Source organism: Drosophila mojavensis, unplaced genomic scaffold (assembly GCF_018153725.1).
Source record: "Drosophila mojavensis isolate 15081-1352.22 unplaced genomic scaffold, ASM1815372v1 contig_36, whole genome shotgun sequence".
NCBI lineage: Eukaryota > Metazoa > Arthropoda > Insecta > Diptera > Drosophilidae > Drosophila > Drosophila mojavensis.
Window position 1 is genome coordinate 24,502,232 of NW_025318858.1, and position 14,780 is coordinate 24,517,011.

Here is a 14,780-nt window from a genome sequence, read left to right on the forward strand (position 1 = left end):
AACGCTTAACAAGATTTTTGCATTGCGTGTGCATTCAAAAGGTGAGCAACGGACTCCGTTTTGCCAAATGCCCTAAAAATGGCTATCTTAACTTTCTCATTGCATTTGACTAGCCAAATGTTGCTGTTGGGACTAGAGATTAGGCCAACTACCAGGAATTTCTTATATATTAATTTAAAGAAATGAACGGATGATATTTCTCATTTTAATCTTTTTTTGCCCTACATCGAGAAGGTCTTGTAATCAATCGATTATAATCTCTCTCCCTGTTGACTTATACCTTTCCATATCTATGGCCAAAAATTTAATTTGCTCACAATATATGATATTATGCATTAATTAGATTACCTATACTTTAGTTTACTATGTCGATCCCGGCAAAGGCAACTCGGAACTAGTTCAAATACTATGAAGAGAGATCGCTGTTCGTTGCTATCAATTGTGGATGGATTTCTCTTGTTTTTGGTTGAAATTTATGCAGCAGCCGCCGCTTATTAAGCAGCCCATGTCCCGGCCTCATCAGCTGTCCATGTGTCCAGTCCAGTCCAGTCCCAGTCCGAGCAGCAGTCGCGTCGCGTCCAGTTGGCCCGTTGTCTGTTGTCCGCTGAGGTGGCAGCAGCACTTAATTATTGATAGCATTACAAACGCAGGTTCACTGGGTCACATCTTGTAGACGTCCGCGGTGCAAAGCAATTCCCTTATTCATATTGAGATCTCCATTTGGTGCACTGTTAACAATTTTTCTTTTATTCGGGCAGCAAAACAAGAATTTGGCATTCACAACTACAAAAACAAAGTTTCCAACACACAAAGTAATATAGGGCTAAAAAATATACACATAAGGACGGATAGCGAGAGAGAGAGAGAGAGCGAGATGTAAGGCAAGAGGCGACGAACAACATCTACAACTGAGTGCTATCAATATCATGTACCGTGACATCCTCCATACCGGGAATACTCTGAACTGCCTCGTTCATCTCTGCGGCCTTACTCTTATTACATATTTCCCCCACGTCATCCATGCCACCCATTCTGCCCATTCCACCCATTCCACCCATGCCGCCCATGCCGCCCAACGCAGATAGTGCATCCATGCCGCCCATGCCGCCTAAATCCATGCCGCCGAGAGCTTCCTCTAAACCACCACCACCGGCGGCATTAAGAGCAGCCAGGGGATCCTTATCGCGGATATCGGTGATGATGACCTCGGTGGTGCTCAGCAGCGAGGCAACGCCAGCCGCATCCTGTATGGCCGTACGCACCACCTTGGTGGGATCAATAATGCCCTTGTCGATGAGATTACCGTATTCACCTTTCATGGCATCGTAGCCAAAGTCGCCCTCGCCATTCATCACATTGGCCACCACCCGGGCGGCGTCGACCCCGGCATTCGCTGCAATGGTCAGGCATGGCACGCGCAGAGCATGCGCGACTATGTCGATGCCATGCTTCAAGTCCTTATTGTCCGGATTCAGTTCCAGCAGGCGGGGTATACAACGGAGTAGAGCAGTGCCACCTCCAGGCACAATGCCCTCCTCGATGGCAGCTCGTGTAGCGTTGAGGGCATCGGTGACGCGGTCCCGCTTCTCGCCCACCTCCACCTCGCTGGTGCCGCCGATGTGGATGACGGCGACGCCATTGGTCAGCGTCGAAATGCGAGTGCGTAGGCGTTCTTTCTGCTCGTTCTTGGTTGCAGGATCCTTTAGTTCATCCTGTAGCTCTTTGATGCGTCGCTTGAGCAGCTCCGGCTTGCCCTGGCTCTGCAGCAGCATGGTCGTGTCCTTGGTAACAACCAGCTCGCCCACCTGACCAAAGTCATCAATCTTGGCCTCCTCGATCTTGGCATAGTTTACGTCATCCCCAAACACCGTGGCGCCCGTGGCGACCGCAATATCTCCAATCAGCTGCTTGCGGTACTCGCCATAGGCAGGCGGCTTGACGGCGCACACCTGCAGACCCAGCTTAAGCCGGTTGAGCACCAGAGCGTTCAACGCCTCGCCATCAATGTCCTCTGCAATGATGAGCAGGGGACGGCGTTGTCGCAGCGACTGCTCCAGCGCTCGCAGAATCTGCTTGAGCGAATTGATCTTTTTGTGTGTGATCAGCACATAGGCATTGGTGTACTCCACCTTGGCGCCCTTGGCCGTGTTCACGAAAAAGGGCGAGATGTAGCCCTTGTCGAATTGCAGACCCTGCAGCACCTCCAGCTCATCCTTGAGCCGTTTGCCCTCCTTGACGGTGATGGTGCCGGTGCGGCCCACATGATCCGTTGCATCCGCAATGAGGCGTCCAATCTGCGTGTCGCCGTTCGCCGAAATCGTGGCCACCTGTTCAATCTCCTCCCGTGTCTCGACCGTACGCGACATCAGCTTCAGCTCCTGCTTGACATGCTCGACGGCCAGCATTACGCCACGTCGTATCTCTACTGGATTGGCACCCTTCGTTATGTACTGAAAGCCCTCCTTGGCAATGCAACGAGCCAGCACGGTTGCCGTTGTGGTGCCGTCGCCGGCCGACTGATTCGTATTGTCCGCGACGTCCTGCACCAGACGAGCGCCCAGCTGCATGTGCTGATCCTTCAGAGAAATCGCACGCGCCACCGAGACACCGTCCTTCGTTATTTTAGGCGAGGTCCAGGGTCGCTCCAATATGACGCTGCGTCCCTTAGGACCCAGTGTGACGGCGACAGCATCCGTGAGTACATCCACGCCGCGCAGCATCCTTGCACGCGCATCTGCACCAAACGCCACATCCTTGGAGTAGGCCCGGGCGAATGCCCGGCTAGACCGAACGGCCTTCCGTACATACGAACGAAACATTTCGAAAGGTCTACGTTGCTTTAGAGTTTAGTCTCTGATTTTGTGAAAATTCTAATATATTTTACAGGAGCTTTTGTGTATATATATTTCTCTACGTATGCTAGCACCGACTCTCTCTCCTTGAACACGATAAATGTGAACGAGATGTGCCTGTCTCGATGTGGGACATGGGACGTTAGAGGCTTAGCCTGCTTGCAACAGAGCTTTGGAAAAGTTGCTGGAGTGCTTGGGAAACTCGTATATACGCACTTTTCCAATTAATTTCATTTCCGTTTCGTAGCCGGGGCTGCAGAACACATGTTTCAATCTTCAAAAGGTAGCGAAAACATAGAATCAATAATTAAGAAATGTCAAACATAAAACGAGAGTCCCGCACCACGTGATAAGACGGGATTCTATGGCGAGGCAGCCCCAAGGTTGTGCGGGTGTTGTGTTCTTTCCTATCGCAAACCTTTTTCTATTTTTTGTTGTTTTCTTTTCTTTGTTTGTGCTTTTTTTGGAGCTCGCGTGACAAATCATAATTGATTGTTCGCTTAATTGAATTGGAGGCTGATAAGTGCAACCCCTACCCCATTATTGCGCACAAAGAGAAAGAGAGCGCATTGGAGAGCGAGACGCATGCCACCCATAGAGAAATACATGACTCACGTGATCGCATAACTAACTACAAATGGCTGACATAAGTTCGAACACGCTAATAAATTGTTAATGGTTTTATCACAGCTTTGGAGTTTACGATATCACCTAATACGTACAGTCAACAACACCAACAACGATCGTCATAAATCGACTAGAGCCGAAAAGAATCGAAAAAAAGTCAAATATACCGTAGACCGAAACATATGCTGCAGACCCATAGATAAGCGGCGTTTGCCCCCGGGACTCTCTCGGCGCATTAGTCACAGTAAGTGGAAGAGTGAGTGGGGTCAGGAACTGGACTATTCAATGGGTCATTTAAAGCAACTTTATGTGGAGTGTGATGACTCCAAAATAGATGACGATGGATGACGAATATATTATAAAAATTATAATGCTTAATACTTTGTAAGAAATTTATGTTGAGTATATCGATTATATCTGTGAAAATTATTAGTAAATTATTAGGTTATTATAATTTTGAACACCTTTATTTGAATACATAAAATTTATAAAATTGTCTACTGTAAAAAAAAAAATAAATAAATAAAATAATATAATTTATTTTATATTCAGATCCTTCATTCCTGTAGTGGGATTCCTACTCGTATAACCAAAGCTATTCACTCATTAGGAGAATACTATATAAGCCTTCGCAGATTGGAGATATCAAATTAGTCTTTATAATATCACGAATCACGAATAACGATATCTGTCGCATATATACAGCAATTGAATTAATTTGAAAAACTAGAACTGAGTTGCAAGTTGATTTCTAATTTGTGTGAAACGCTTGCCATTTGCGAATGATCAGCGTAACAGTTTGGGCTCCTGCATAAGGATCGCCTGTCAGCGACAGAATCAACTCATCAACGTTGACAGCGGCCTTAATGGGGACTTGCGGCTGGCTACCTAAATAGCTGGCAATGGTCAGTGCAATTGACGCGTGATTGGCATGCAGGCCTGTCATCCATCCAACCATCCATCCGTTTCCACATGCAACAGCAGCAGCAGCTTCAACCAAAAATAGTCATTTTTGCAGCATGCCTCAACGAGTTGGCAACTGGCGATTCTGTCGAAGAAGAGTGCTCTTCGATTTTATTAAGGTGTCAGCTACTTGGTATGGAGCGTATGGCATCGCATGCTATGCCACGCTATGGCATGGTATCATACGGTCTGCCATGCTGCGACACTCATTTAGCAATGCATATTTTAAATTAATATTATTAAGAGTTTGACCAAAAACGAGCGTCCAGACTTGGTTAACTGTTATATCTAATTGGCTTCAAACAGTCTTCGCTGTGCCGTCGGCATTCTGCACTCGTCATTCTCCTGCTTGCCCTCTCTCTCCCTCTTTCTCTCTCTCTCGTTCTGTCCCCTTGCCGCTCTCTAGGGGGTGCTCAATCGAATCTCATTTAAAATCTGCGGCAGTCGAGTTTCGAATTTGTTTAGTTTGGCAACGCGTCGAGTTAAGTAGCAAATTGCTACGGCGACACCTGCCGCAGTCAGCTCTCCTCTCACGCTCAGCTCACCTAGCAAGTGCACTCTCTCTCTCTCTCTCTCTCTCTGTCTTTCGGGCTCATGTGGCGCTCTGAAGCGCCGCCCTTTTCGCTCAGCGCCGTCTGCCAATCAGCGCGTCGCATGCTCACAAAGCACGCAAAGAGAGCCGCATGGAGTGCCTGAGTATCTGTGTGCGTGTGTGTGTGTGTGAATGCATGCTTTTGCTATGGTGTTGGTGTTGCTGTTGGTGTTGTGTCGTCGACAGGCAATTTACATGAAATCAAAATGAAACGTAAGTTTAATAAAGGCAGAATGCTTCGGGCATATACGACGTGCAAATACTCTGTGAAAAGACGTGGGTAGAAAAGGAGAGAAGAAGATAGGGAGAGGGTACATAGAGAGAGAGAGAGAGAGAGAGAGAGAGAGAGAGAGTGCACTTGCTAGGTGAGCTGAGCGTGAAAAAATCAAAGAAATTTAAACAAATTAAGAGCAATGTTTAGAGCAATATAATTAGATATTAAGGATAAACTATATAGATTTTAAAATATATATTACATATAATTAATCTATTAATACTTGATTTTAAGACTTTTATGATTATGCAGTTACCATACACAACTTAATTGCTACAATATACCCAATCTGCACATAATGTAGGGTATGAGCAGAGTCAGGCTAGAGCAGATTGGCAGAGTAGTGTAGGGCAGTGTTTGGCAGGGTTGGCATCGAGCGCTCCACTCAAGTTTTGTTTACTTAAACTTTTACCAGTTGGGGCCAGTGTAAAGTGGCCAAATGTTTGTGTGTGTGTGAGTGTGGGTGTTGGCCAACCGAAACGTAACTGCAAATGCACAGAAGTGTGGAGCTGTCGCTTGGCTAGAGGTCTCGGTCTATGGTATTTTATGTTGCCATTGATGTTTTTTTTTTTTGCTTTATTTCTTTTTGATTGTTTTTTAAATTGTTTTTGCACGCGATTCGTGTTTGGCGGCTTTATAGCTGTAATTGCCATTACCAATCGTTGTTGTTGTAGTTGTAGTTGTTGCAGCTACATAATTTAATTTGAATGCATATGCTATCCAAAGTGGGTAATTGAATAAGTTTCGTTTTTCTCCAGTTTGTTAGAGTTTTGTATACATGTACATATATACATATAATCTACATATGTATATGTATGTAAATATGTATATATAAATATCAAAATTATTTTTAAAAATTTAATTCGTTTTACACTATTTTTGTTGGCGTGGGCGTGAATGGGCGTGCACCTAATTGCGCCTACAACTTGGAGTGTTTATGTTGGTTGTCTGTTGTTCAATTGATATGCCAATGTTTTTACACATTTTAATATTGGCCAACAGGGGAAATGTCAAGGCAACTACTTGTCTAAGTCCAAAGAGGTATATTTTTGGTTTCTAAGTAAAAGACTTGCCAGCAGAATCCACATCTATAATGTACGACTATTTATTTTATTTTATTTTTATTTATTTTTTTTTTTTGCAAAATAAGACTGTATTTCCTTTGCATCTAAATATGTAGTTGGGACATCGAAATGTCATGTTTTTATGAAGAAAAATTTATTAAAGGCATAGAAACAAGCACCTTTATTAGTGAAGTATCTACTTTAACTCTAAACATTAAAATATTCAATTTCTTACGCAATAATTACAATTTTATATTAGTGCAAAGAATTCTTTATTATCTATACCCTAACTATGCTTAGTGCTCATGAAAGCGTTGTGAATTTTTGACTATTTATTTCATATTTTCTCACAATACACTATTTCTCTTAGATATTTTAGATAAGTCCTTTAGAAATTTAACATAATATAATAATATAACATATCTGTTTGTAGAACTACGTTTATGTCCATCTGCAATTACTATGATTTAACTATATGATTTAACTATATTTTTCAGGTATTCTTTGCAGGCAGCTAATCAGCAGAGACTGCAGTGATAATCCTCAGCTTATTTTGCGCTGTGCTTCGATAAATTGCTTTGGAGTTTTGCAAATTGATGCTTTGAAACAGCACCGGCCACGCCTTCTCTCAAGAATTCTTATTGCAATCGCAGCGCTCGTTGTCTCTCCCAAAATAATCGAAAGCAATTTGCCCGGAAATCGGTTGCGAACACGTATTCAGTCCACAAAATTGCGCCTAATGTGATTAAAATCTTTCATTTTGCGCGTTAATCCAAAAAGTGATTCGATTTCTGAGGGTCAGACATTTGATTAGAGTGTATTATTGTTGCGATGCTCTGTCATTGAACTTGACGCGGAACGGAAATCAAATCGCATTTCAGCATACACCAACTAAGCTCTGCTGTTGTAGCTTGTTCGGACAGCCTCTCGGATCGTAATTAACCCATGACCTGTCAATTCGTACCAGGCTGAACCTTCACTTGGCTAATCTATTAATCATTCCTGATATTCGAGCAGCGGCTACTAATTAATTAATTTGATAAGCATTCGTTTATAAGTCTTTGCGAATTATGAGTTAATTTATGGCTAAAAAAAAAGAACAGATTTTTGCATAAACAAGTTCGTTTCTCAAGTCTTTCGTTTGACTTTGGCTTTAGGCTTATTCGTCATTATAATCATAAGCTATGCCCATTTTGATGTGATGCCCCCAATACACCCAAACGCTCCCCCCTCCACCCATTCATTTAGCTAATCAACATAATTTAAATTTATGCCACGCCCCCTTGAGGCAACTGCTGCTGCTTAGCTTATTATGCTGGTCTATTGATTTCTTGATTCGTTTCGTTTCGTTCCGCTTAACTTTCGACTGCGTGGGCTGGTAAACGACAAGAGGGAGTGAGAGAGAAGCCCGAAAACATCATGAATATGCATTTTTGATATATATTAATTGACTGTTCGGCAGATCGTTAGCTTCTTAAATATGGCATCACATGGCGATCAAGATGCGCGTGTCTTCCCGTAGCCATAAAATTTCATTAACACTGTGCAACACATTTCAATTACCTTTTGCTTTTGGTCTTTAAATGGTTATTCATTAAGAATTTGTATAGCTATTCATTTAATCTGAAATGTATGGTGATCAGGTGAAAGGAGAGGAGGTGGAAATGAAAAATACCAAATACCAAATACCAAAACGCTGAACTAGTACATATATCTTGGAGAATTCCTTCTGAAATATACAAGTATAATGTACAAAATATGTAGAAAAGTCAACTAAACTAACATATCAAATACAAATTTGTAACACTAAATCAATCCATCTCGAAGTCTTAAGCCGGTTGATTAGTGTTTCCTTGTGAGGTCCATTGCGAATGCTGTAAACTTTGTATTAATAACAATCTATGAACATGGAGCACACACGGCCGCAATCAACGGCAGCTAACATGATCCGAGTGCTTGAGTACCTGATCAGTGGCTGATTCAGTGGGTCCATTCGGTGCGCCGTCATGCTTGCTCATTTATATGCATGTCCCGCCTCTCTATGCGCCTCTCACGAGCTCATTCGGTCGGACACTCGGACGATCGGATCAGTCGCTCGTTGTCGAGTCAAACAAATGTTTGCACAACACACAATAATGATGACAGCGCAAATTAGCTACTAATTTTCACATAAACTCTAACTCGATGTGGATGGGAATGAGGATGAGGATGAGGGTCAGCTGAGCGCCAGGACCTCACACAGCTGCCGTCGCGCCGGAAGTGATGTGCCACGTCGACTCTGAACTCGACTACAAATTGCCATAAATCAGCATTTGATTATCCTTTCTCTCCCTCTCTCTGTGTGTGCGTGTGTGTGTGTGCGGCTAATTTGGCTCTGGGCCAGCCTCGACTGTTGGCTCGTTTCTCTCATGTCATGTGCGTGTTACTTTGTTTTTTAATTTATTAATTATTAGGCGGTGTCCGCCGAGGCAAGCCGCCTCGGCCCCGCAACGCTTCCGCTATTAGCAAAAACTGCGATCCATCCATCCATCCATCCATCCATCCAGCTCATCTCGACTTTTTGGTGACTGACTGGCAGTTGGCTACCTCGCAAATGTGCAGCAGCCGCTGCATCATCCCAAGCATTCGGGTGGCCACCGAACGTCACTCAAATTGAAGTCTCGCAAATGAGAATTGCTGAGCAACTGGCCACGGCTCCAGTCCCACTGCTCCCCTGACCCTGCCTCTGTCTCTGGCTCAGCGTCTGCCTTAGGCGCGCAGTTGTTGGATTTTTAATTAAGCCTGGCCCGAAGTGGAGCTGGAGTTGAGTGGACTGCGAGTTGGTAACTGGTCTTGTTAGTAATTTTTAATTTGAGCTCTTCTGACAGCTTGCTGTCATATAAATTTAATTGAATTTACATTTTTATTAATTGCCCAGCAGAGATAGAGAGTGAGAGAGAGAGACAGAGAGAGGGAGAGAGCCGCTGCTGAGCAAGTGCTACCCGTTCGCACGGAGCATGAATGAAGCTGAGGCCAAACTCAAAATGTAAAACTCTAACTCAAGCTGGAGTTGGAGCTGGAGCTGTGAGCTCTTGAATGAATTTAATTTGAGATGATTTGTTGATGGTTTCGTTGCGCTGATTTCTTGCTGACTAATTTAATGTGATTTTTAAATTGCCAGAGACGCTGTTTGTGTGGCCAACGGCACAAGTGAGAGGGACTGACAAAGAAAGAGACAGAGAGAGAGAGAGAGAAAGGTGGCGATATGAAACAGGCGCGCTGAGTGGAAGATGCTGGGACTCATCTGCAGATTGATTTGGGGCCGTTGTGCATTAGTCGAGACGAGCTACATGTATACAAGATTTATATTCTATACCCTGCATGCATTTCGAATAGGGTATATGAGACGTATGATATCGTGAATGGGCGTATTAACAATAAATGTATGTTTGGAACTAAGTCTTTAAACATTTTGGTAGTAAACATGAGCACAAATTTTTTATAAAACTAATTTTTAATTTTTTAACCTCTTTTACGTTTTATTCTACATTTCAATCTCGAATAATGACTCTAACAGGATATTCGTGTGCAGAATTTTACTGCGTTATAATTACTGTTTGTTAACATTGATGGGTGACACGCCCACTTTTAAAAGAACTTTTAGAAGTTTCGATGCCTTATAAAATTCTTCTGCTCGCCTTCGACATTCTTATCGCTCAGTTGACTTATAGCTCTATAAAAACTCTAAACTAATTTTGTCATTTGATCTGGCCTATGACAATTCAGAACTGCCCAACATGCCACAACCCAGCCCCTACCCCTAAAAGCCAGCGCCACTGACATGTTGCAAGAGCGCTAACGAGCCGCTGCCTTAATTTTGTTTGCTCCCCTCTTTTTTTGCTGCACGCTGTTTAATTCGCAAATCAAACAACCGCAGGGCAGCCTACCAAAGTCGCGCATACATAAGTAAATTAAAAATAAATTTATGTTTCAGGCCAGAGGCGTACGACGGCCAAGCAAAAGGTCCGAAAGAGGAAGCTCCAGAGGAAGGCAACAGTTGAGTGTGCGTATGTGTGTGTGTGTGCTTGAAAACGGGTATCGAGCAGCGACTGTGAATGCAAATCCAATTAAAATTGCCTAACTCTGCACGGATGCGTTGAAAGAGAAAGATAGAAAGAGGAAGAGCGAGACAGAGGGAATGCTGCGGATGCTGGCGCTAAGCCGTAAAGCGGCGCTGTGCGCTGATTTAAAACACTGCGGGGCGTGCTTATTGATTAAATACAAATTGCATTCATTCATCATCGCGGCAAGATTGTGGCTGTTGTTGCTGTTGCTTGGGCAATTAAATTACACTTTGTTGTTGAGCCTTCGCTCACTTTGTTGTGCTATAAAATGCAATTAGGCGCACAATGCAATCAGTTCTCAACATTCAAACTGCGCGCCAAACTGTACGCAAGTTGGCAGCCTCGTTGGGCTGTGCTTATGTGTTTCTAGCAGTCTGGCATCCCTATACTTAGTTAAGTGGCAACGCTGCTGTTTGTGTACACAAGTCAAAACAGCTGATGAAATGAATTAATTTAAGAAAGTTGTAAAGATCTAAATAATATCGAATCAAATGTATATATATATTATGGTAATGTCAACCGTATCGTTATTGACCAAATTTAAATGTAGTAAATAATCTTTCAGTATTAAATATAAATTTTCACAAGTAAGCGAAGTTGTTTTTATTGTTTTTAACAAATTCTGTTCCTGCAATACTCGATTTTGAATTTACCGCCAAACATCAACGCAAAAAGCTCACAGGCAAAGTGCAATGCGTGCGAGTGCAACCACTAGAGTGACTGAGAGCGAGATGTCCATATGCTGCACTTCCAACGGCAAACAAAAATGTACCTACGGGCCGCTGGCCAAGCTATGCTGCGCGCCTGCTACTATTCCGGTCTAAATCTAAATGATGCTGCTCGTTGCTCTAGTTTATTTTTCCTTCTCATTTGGAAGCGCAAGCGAATCGCGCGCAAATTGAATTGACGGAGCGTGGAGTCTCCCGAACCCAGCTCCAGCTCCAGTTCCAGCGGTGCGCAAGCCCAGGCAGGCACTCAACTCTGAGCGCTTATGGATTTCAAGCGCCATTAGGTTGCTGCTACACACACACAGTGGCTCACTCGTAATTGAACACTTGATCCGCCGCACCACCCAACACACATACAAAACGCCTCCTCCCATTCCCAAGCCGCGATTTTTTTCTTATTTTGTTTTTTTTTTGGTCATGCGGTCGCCGTCATCGTTGCACACAATTTCAATTCATGGACTCTAATGAACAGGCATTCAGCATTTCGAGCAGGCAGCTTTGAGAGATTTCTCGCCGTGACATTCACTCGACGGCCCATTCGCCGTTTCATTTCGTTGCGTTGAAATGAGTGTGAATTGGCCATGTGAGTGTGTGTGTGCATGTGTGCGAGATTATGTGTTCGCTCGCGTGCTCGTGTTTGTGTGTGGTGTGAGCCAGTGTGAGTAGCGAGCGTGCGCTTGTGTGGCAAAAAGTTTGCTTAGCGAAAGCTTTGCCGATGAGGAAATGGCGCCAAATGGTGTACAGTAGCAGATGTATGTATGTATGTATGTCCGTTTGCATGTCATTTAAGAAGTCGAAGCGAAGCCATTTAATGCAGAATAAGCTTTTTCAACACCCTTGCCGAGGAGATACACAAATATTAATGTAAATAAACTTTTGTGATAATATCGCAGTTATACAATACATTAATACAAAATGTGTACAAATGTAAAGCTAACTTTTAGATATTAGCTGGCAATTAAACTATTTGAATTAAACATTTGCAAGTAACTCATTAATGCACATGGCTGAGATAAAATACTCTACAGATCACATTTATATACATACATAACTATTCCCTCGTTTATGCTCTCTTAATAAAGTAATCAAGAGTATATTAGTTCAGCATTTTCATGTTGGGCACATTAAATTTGGTTTGAATCTTCACGTTCTACACTTTGAATGTGTAGAATAATAAATCTATTTATCGAATTAACATAATACACAATAATTAAGGAGCATTTGCAGCTGATTTAGAGGGCATCAAGCAGTCACTTAGATTTGAGCGTACTTACATACATATATGACGCTTTAAATGCATTAAGTTATTGCGAGTGATATGAAATTTGAGCTTTGGTTTGAGCAAGAGTTGACTCTGTTCATGTACATATGTTTGTATGTGTGTATTTTTGAGCCAATGTGTATGGAAAGTTGCTCGTTAAGCGCATTTTTTGTTACTCCTGCTGAGTTTGGGCCACAGGATAGCAGCAAATGTAGCACACATGCTAAGAGCTGCCAAAATATCCTATACTAAGCTACCTCCCTCTCTTTCCCACACGCCCGCACCTTGCACAGTCACAATCTCTCTCTCTCTCTCTCTATTTCTGACTCTAACATCACTACGTTGGGAGGCACTCAATTGTGTGTACAAATGTGTTCCGCTCATGACTTTTCAAGTCAGGCTGCCAAATTGAAGGCATCAACTCGCACAAGCACACACACATATGCAGACACGCACGCAGTGACTACATATATGGACAAGGAATGGCATGCCTGGAAGCACGAAAAAATCCTTGAACATATTGATAAACCAGGAGTGCAGTAGCCGAAGCTGGCGATGCAGTTAAAAATAACTGGAATGACGGCTATGCTATGTCAGGGCGACACGAATCTGACTCGGACTCTAACCCATCTCCCGCCCTTCTATTATGCTCTTTAGTTTATTTGGGAACTGTTAAGCAGCGCAGGTAAATGGACTATTAGAAGTGCATTCCAAGGTCAAGTGGTTGGATGGACAATAATCTTAAAAGATACATATGCACATAAATTTTAAGGTTAAGTAAACATAACCTGAAATCTGAGTGAGTTTTTGAGGTTATGTTACAGTAGTGTGTATATTTTTATGATGAAAATAGACTATAATATTAAGAATAGTAATGTTAATGTATATTATCCAATTTAAGAATTTTATATTGTATTAATAAATTTGACACTATAATAATAAGCTATAATGCCAAATATTGAATATCCTTTAATTCTTCTTATTATTATTCTCATTATTACTATGATACATAGGATACATACATATTAGGCGATATTTTTATAATTTGCTATAGAAAGGGTATGAAAGAGCATTTGGAATAATTTACATAGCCTATGCGCTTGCATCCCTGTCGAAACAAAAATGTGGCTCAAAGAAAAAAATGTCAAAACGAAAAAAAGAAAAGAAATATACGCGTGCGTGTGTGTGTGTGTGAGTATGTTTGTTCGTGGCAGCGTTTGTGTGTGTGCCTGTGAAGAAGGAGACGAGCCGATTAGCGAGCAGCGACCCTGGGACCACGTTGAGTGCAATAAAAAAATGTTGTCTGTATGTGTGTTTGTGTGTGTCTGTCTGTCTGCCTGCCTGTGTGAGCTGCTGCTGCGGCTGCCTGCTGCTGCCGCTCTTGTCTGTCCCAATCGCCCGTATGTCGCTTTGTTGTTGAATTTCGCTTCCTCTTCTTCGCTTTGTGTGGGAAAATTCAGGCCGTGGGAATTACATGTGAAATTTCGATGGTGCGCACGAACAGGCGAACAGCAGCAGAAACAGCGCTTGTAGCACCAGCAAAACCAGCAACAGAAAAGAACAGAACGACGCACGACATATATACATATGTATGTATTATGCCTGTATGTATGTATGTGAGGGACGGCAACATAGACGCAGCATATACATAAATATGTACATATGTAGCTATGCTTGCATGAATGCAAGCGAGAGTGTGTTTGAGTGTGTGTGTGTACTCGCCCTAGCGACTGACTTGCATGGGTTTGTTGAGCGAAGGGAAGCGGGGTGGATGGGGGGCCTGTAGCAGCCAGACATGCTCTCGCAAAGGGCTGCCGTGTGAGCGAGAGCGCAACATACACACACACATACTGTCGTGCTTGCCCTTAGGATGATGCTGTGCAACATTTTGCGGCATTGTCAACGCAGCGCACAGATTTTAACAGAACAATTTCGAATGGGCGAACAGCATTTAGAAGCCGCAATAACATAGCCATGTTGCAGGTTGTGTGTTGCATGTGGCACACACACACACACATTGATAACAATTGCCAGCCCTGCTCGCACACAGGGCTCACGATATTTTTTTAGCTAACAAAGTCGCCGGGCGCGACTAAGCGCCTGTAGGCAACATTTGGGTAAAAGGTTTCGATTCGATTAGAAACTGAAACAGGGCATCAGCAAGTTGCAGCAGGCAACATGCCACACGCAGCAAGCAGAAAGCAGCGAGCATCGATGGCAAAAGGCAGCCAGGCCCAGGCAGTCAGTCGGTCGGGCTGGCATCCCATGCGAAAACCGGGTCGCCAAGCCCTTTGCTCTGCTCTTCTCTGCGCGGGA

At 43.2% G+C, this 14,780-nt stretch overlaps 1 protein-coding gene and 1 long non-coding RNA gene across 3 annotated transcripts; one reads left to right on the plus strand and one right to left on the minus strand.

The window, feature by feature from the left end:
• Positions 1-726: 726 nt before the first annotated feature.
• Positions 727-2,958, minus strand: LOC6577721 (60 kDa heat shock protein homolog 1, mitochondrial). The gene has a single exon (XM_002003635.4). The coding sequence runs from the start codon at positions 2,817-2,819 to the stop codon at positions 903-905; it is 1,917 nt and encodes a 638-aa protein (XP_002003671.2). The 5' UTR covers positions 2,820-2,958; the 3' UTR covers positions 727-902.
• Positions 2,959-8,103: 5,145 nt separating this feature from the next.
• LOC26527259 lies at positions 8,104-9,877 on the plus strand. 2 transcript variants are annotated; one of them, XR_001449464.3, is made up of 3 exons: positions 8,104-8,787; positions 8,919-9,206; positions 9,293-9,877. It is a non-coding gene; the product is annotated as an uncharacterized LOC26527259 (long non-coding RNA). The 2 variants fall into 2 exon arrangements; XR_006357136.1 differs by having other exon boundaries at positions 8,104-9,206.
• The last annotated feature ends 4,903 nt before the right edge of the window (positions 9,878-14,780 follow it).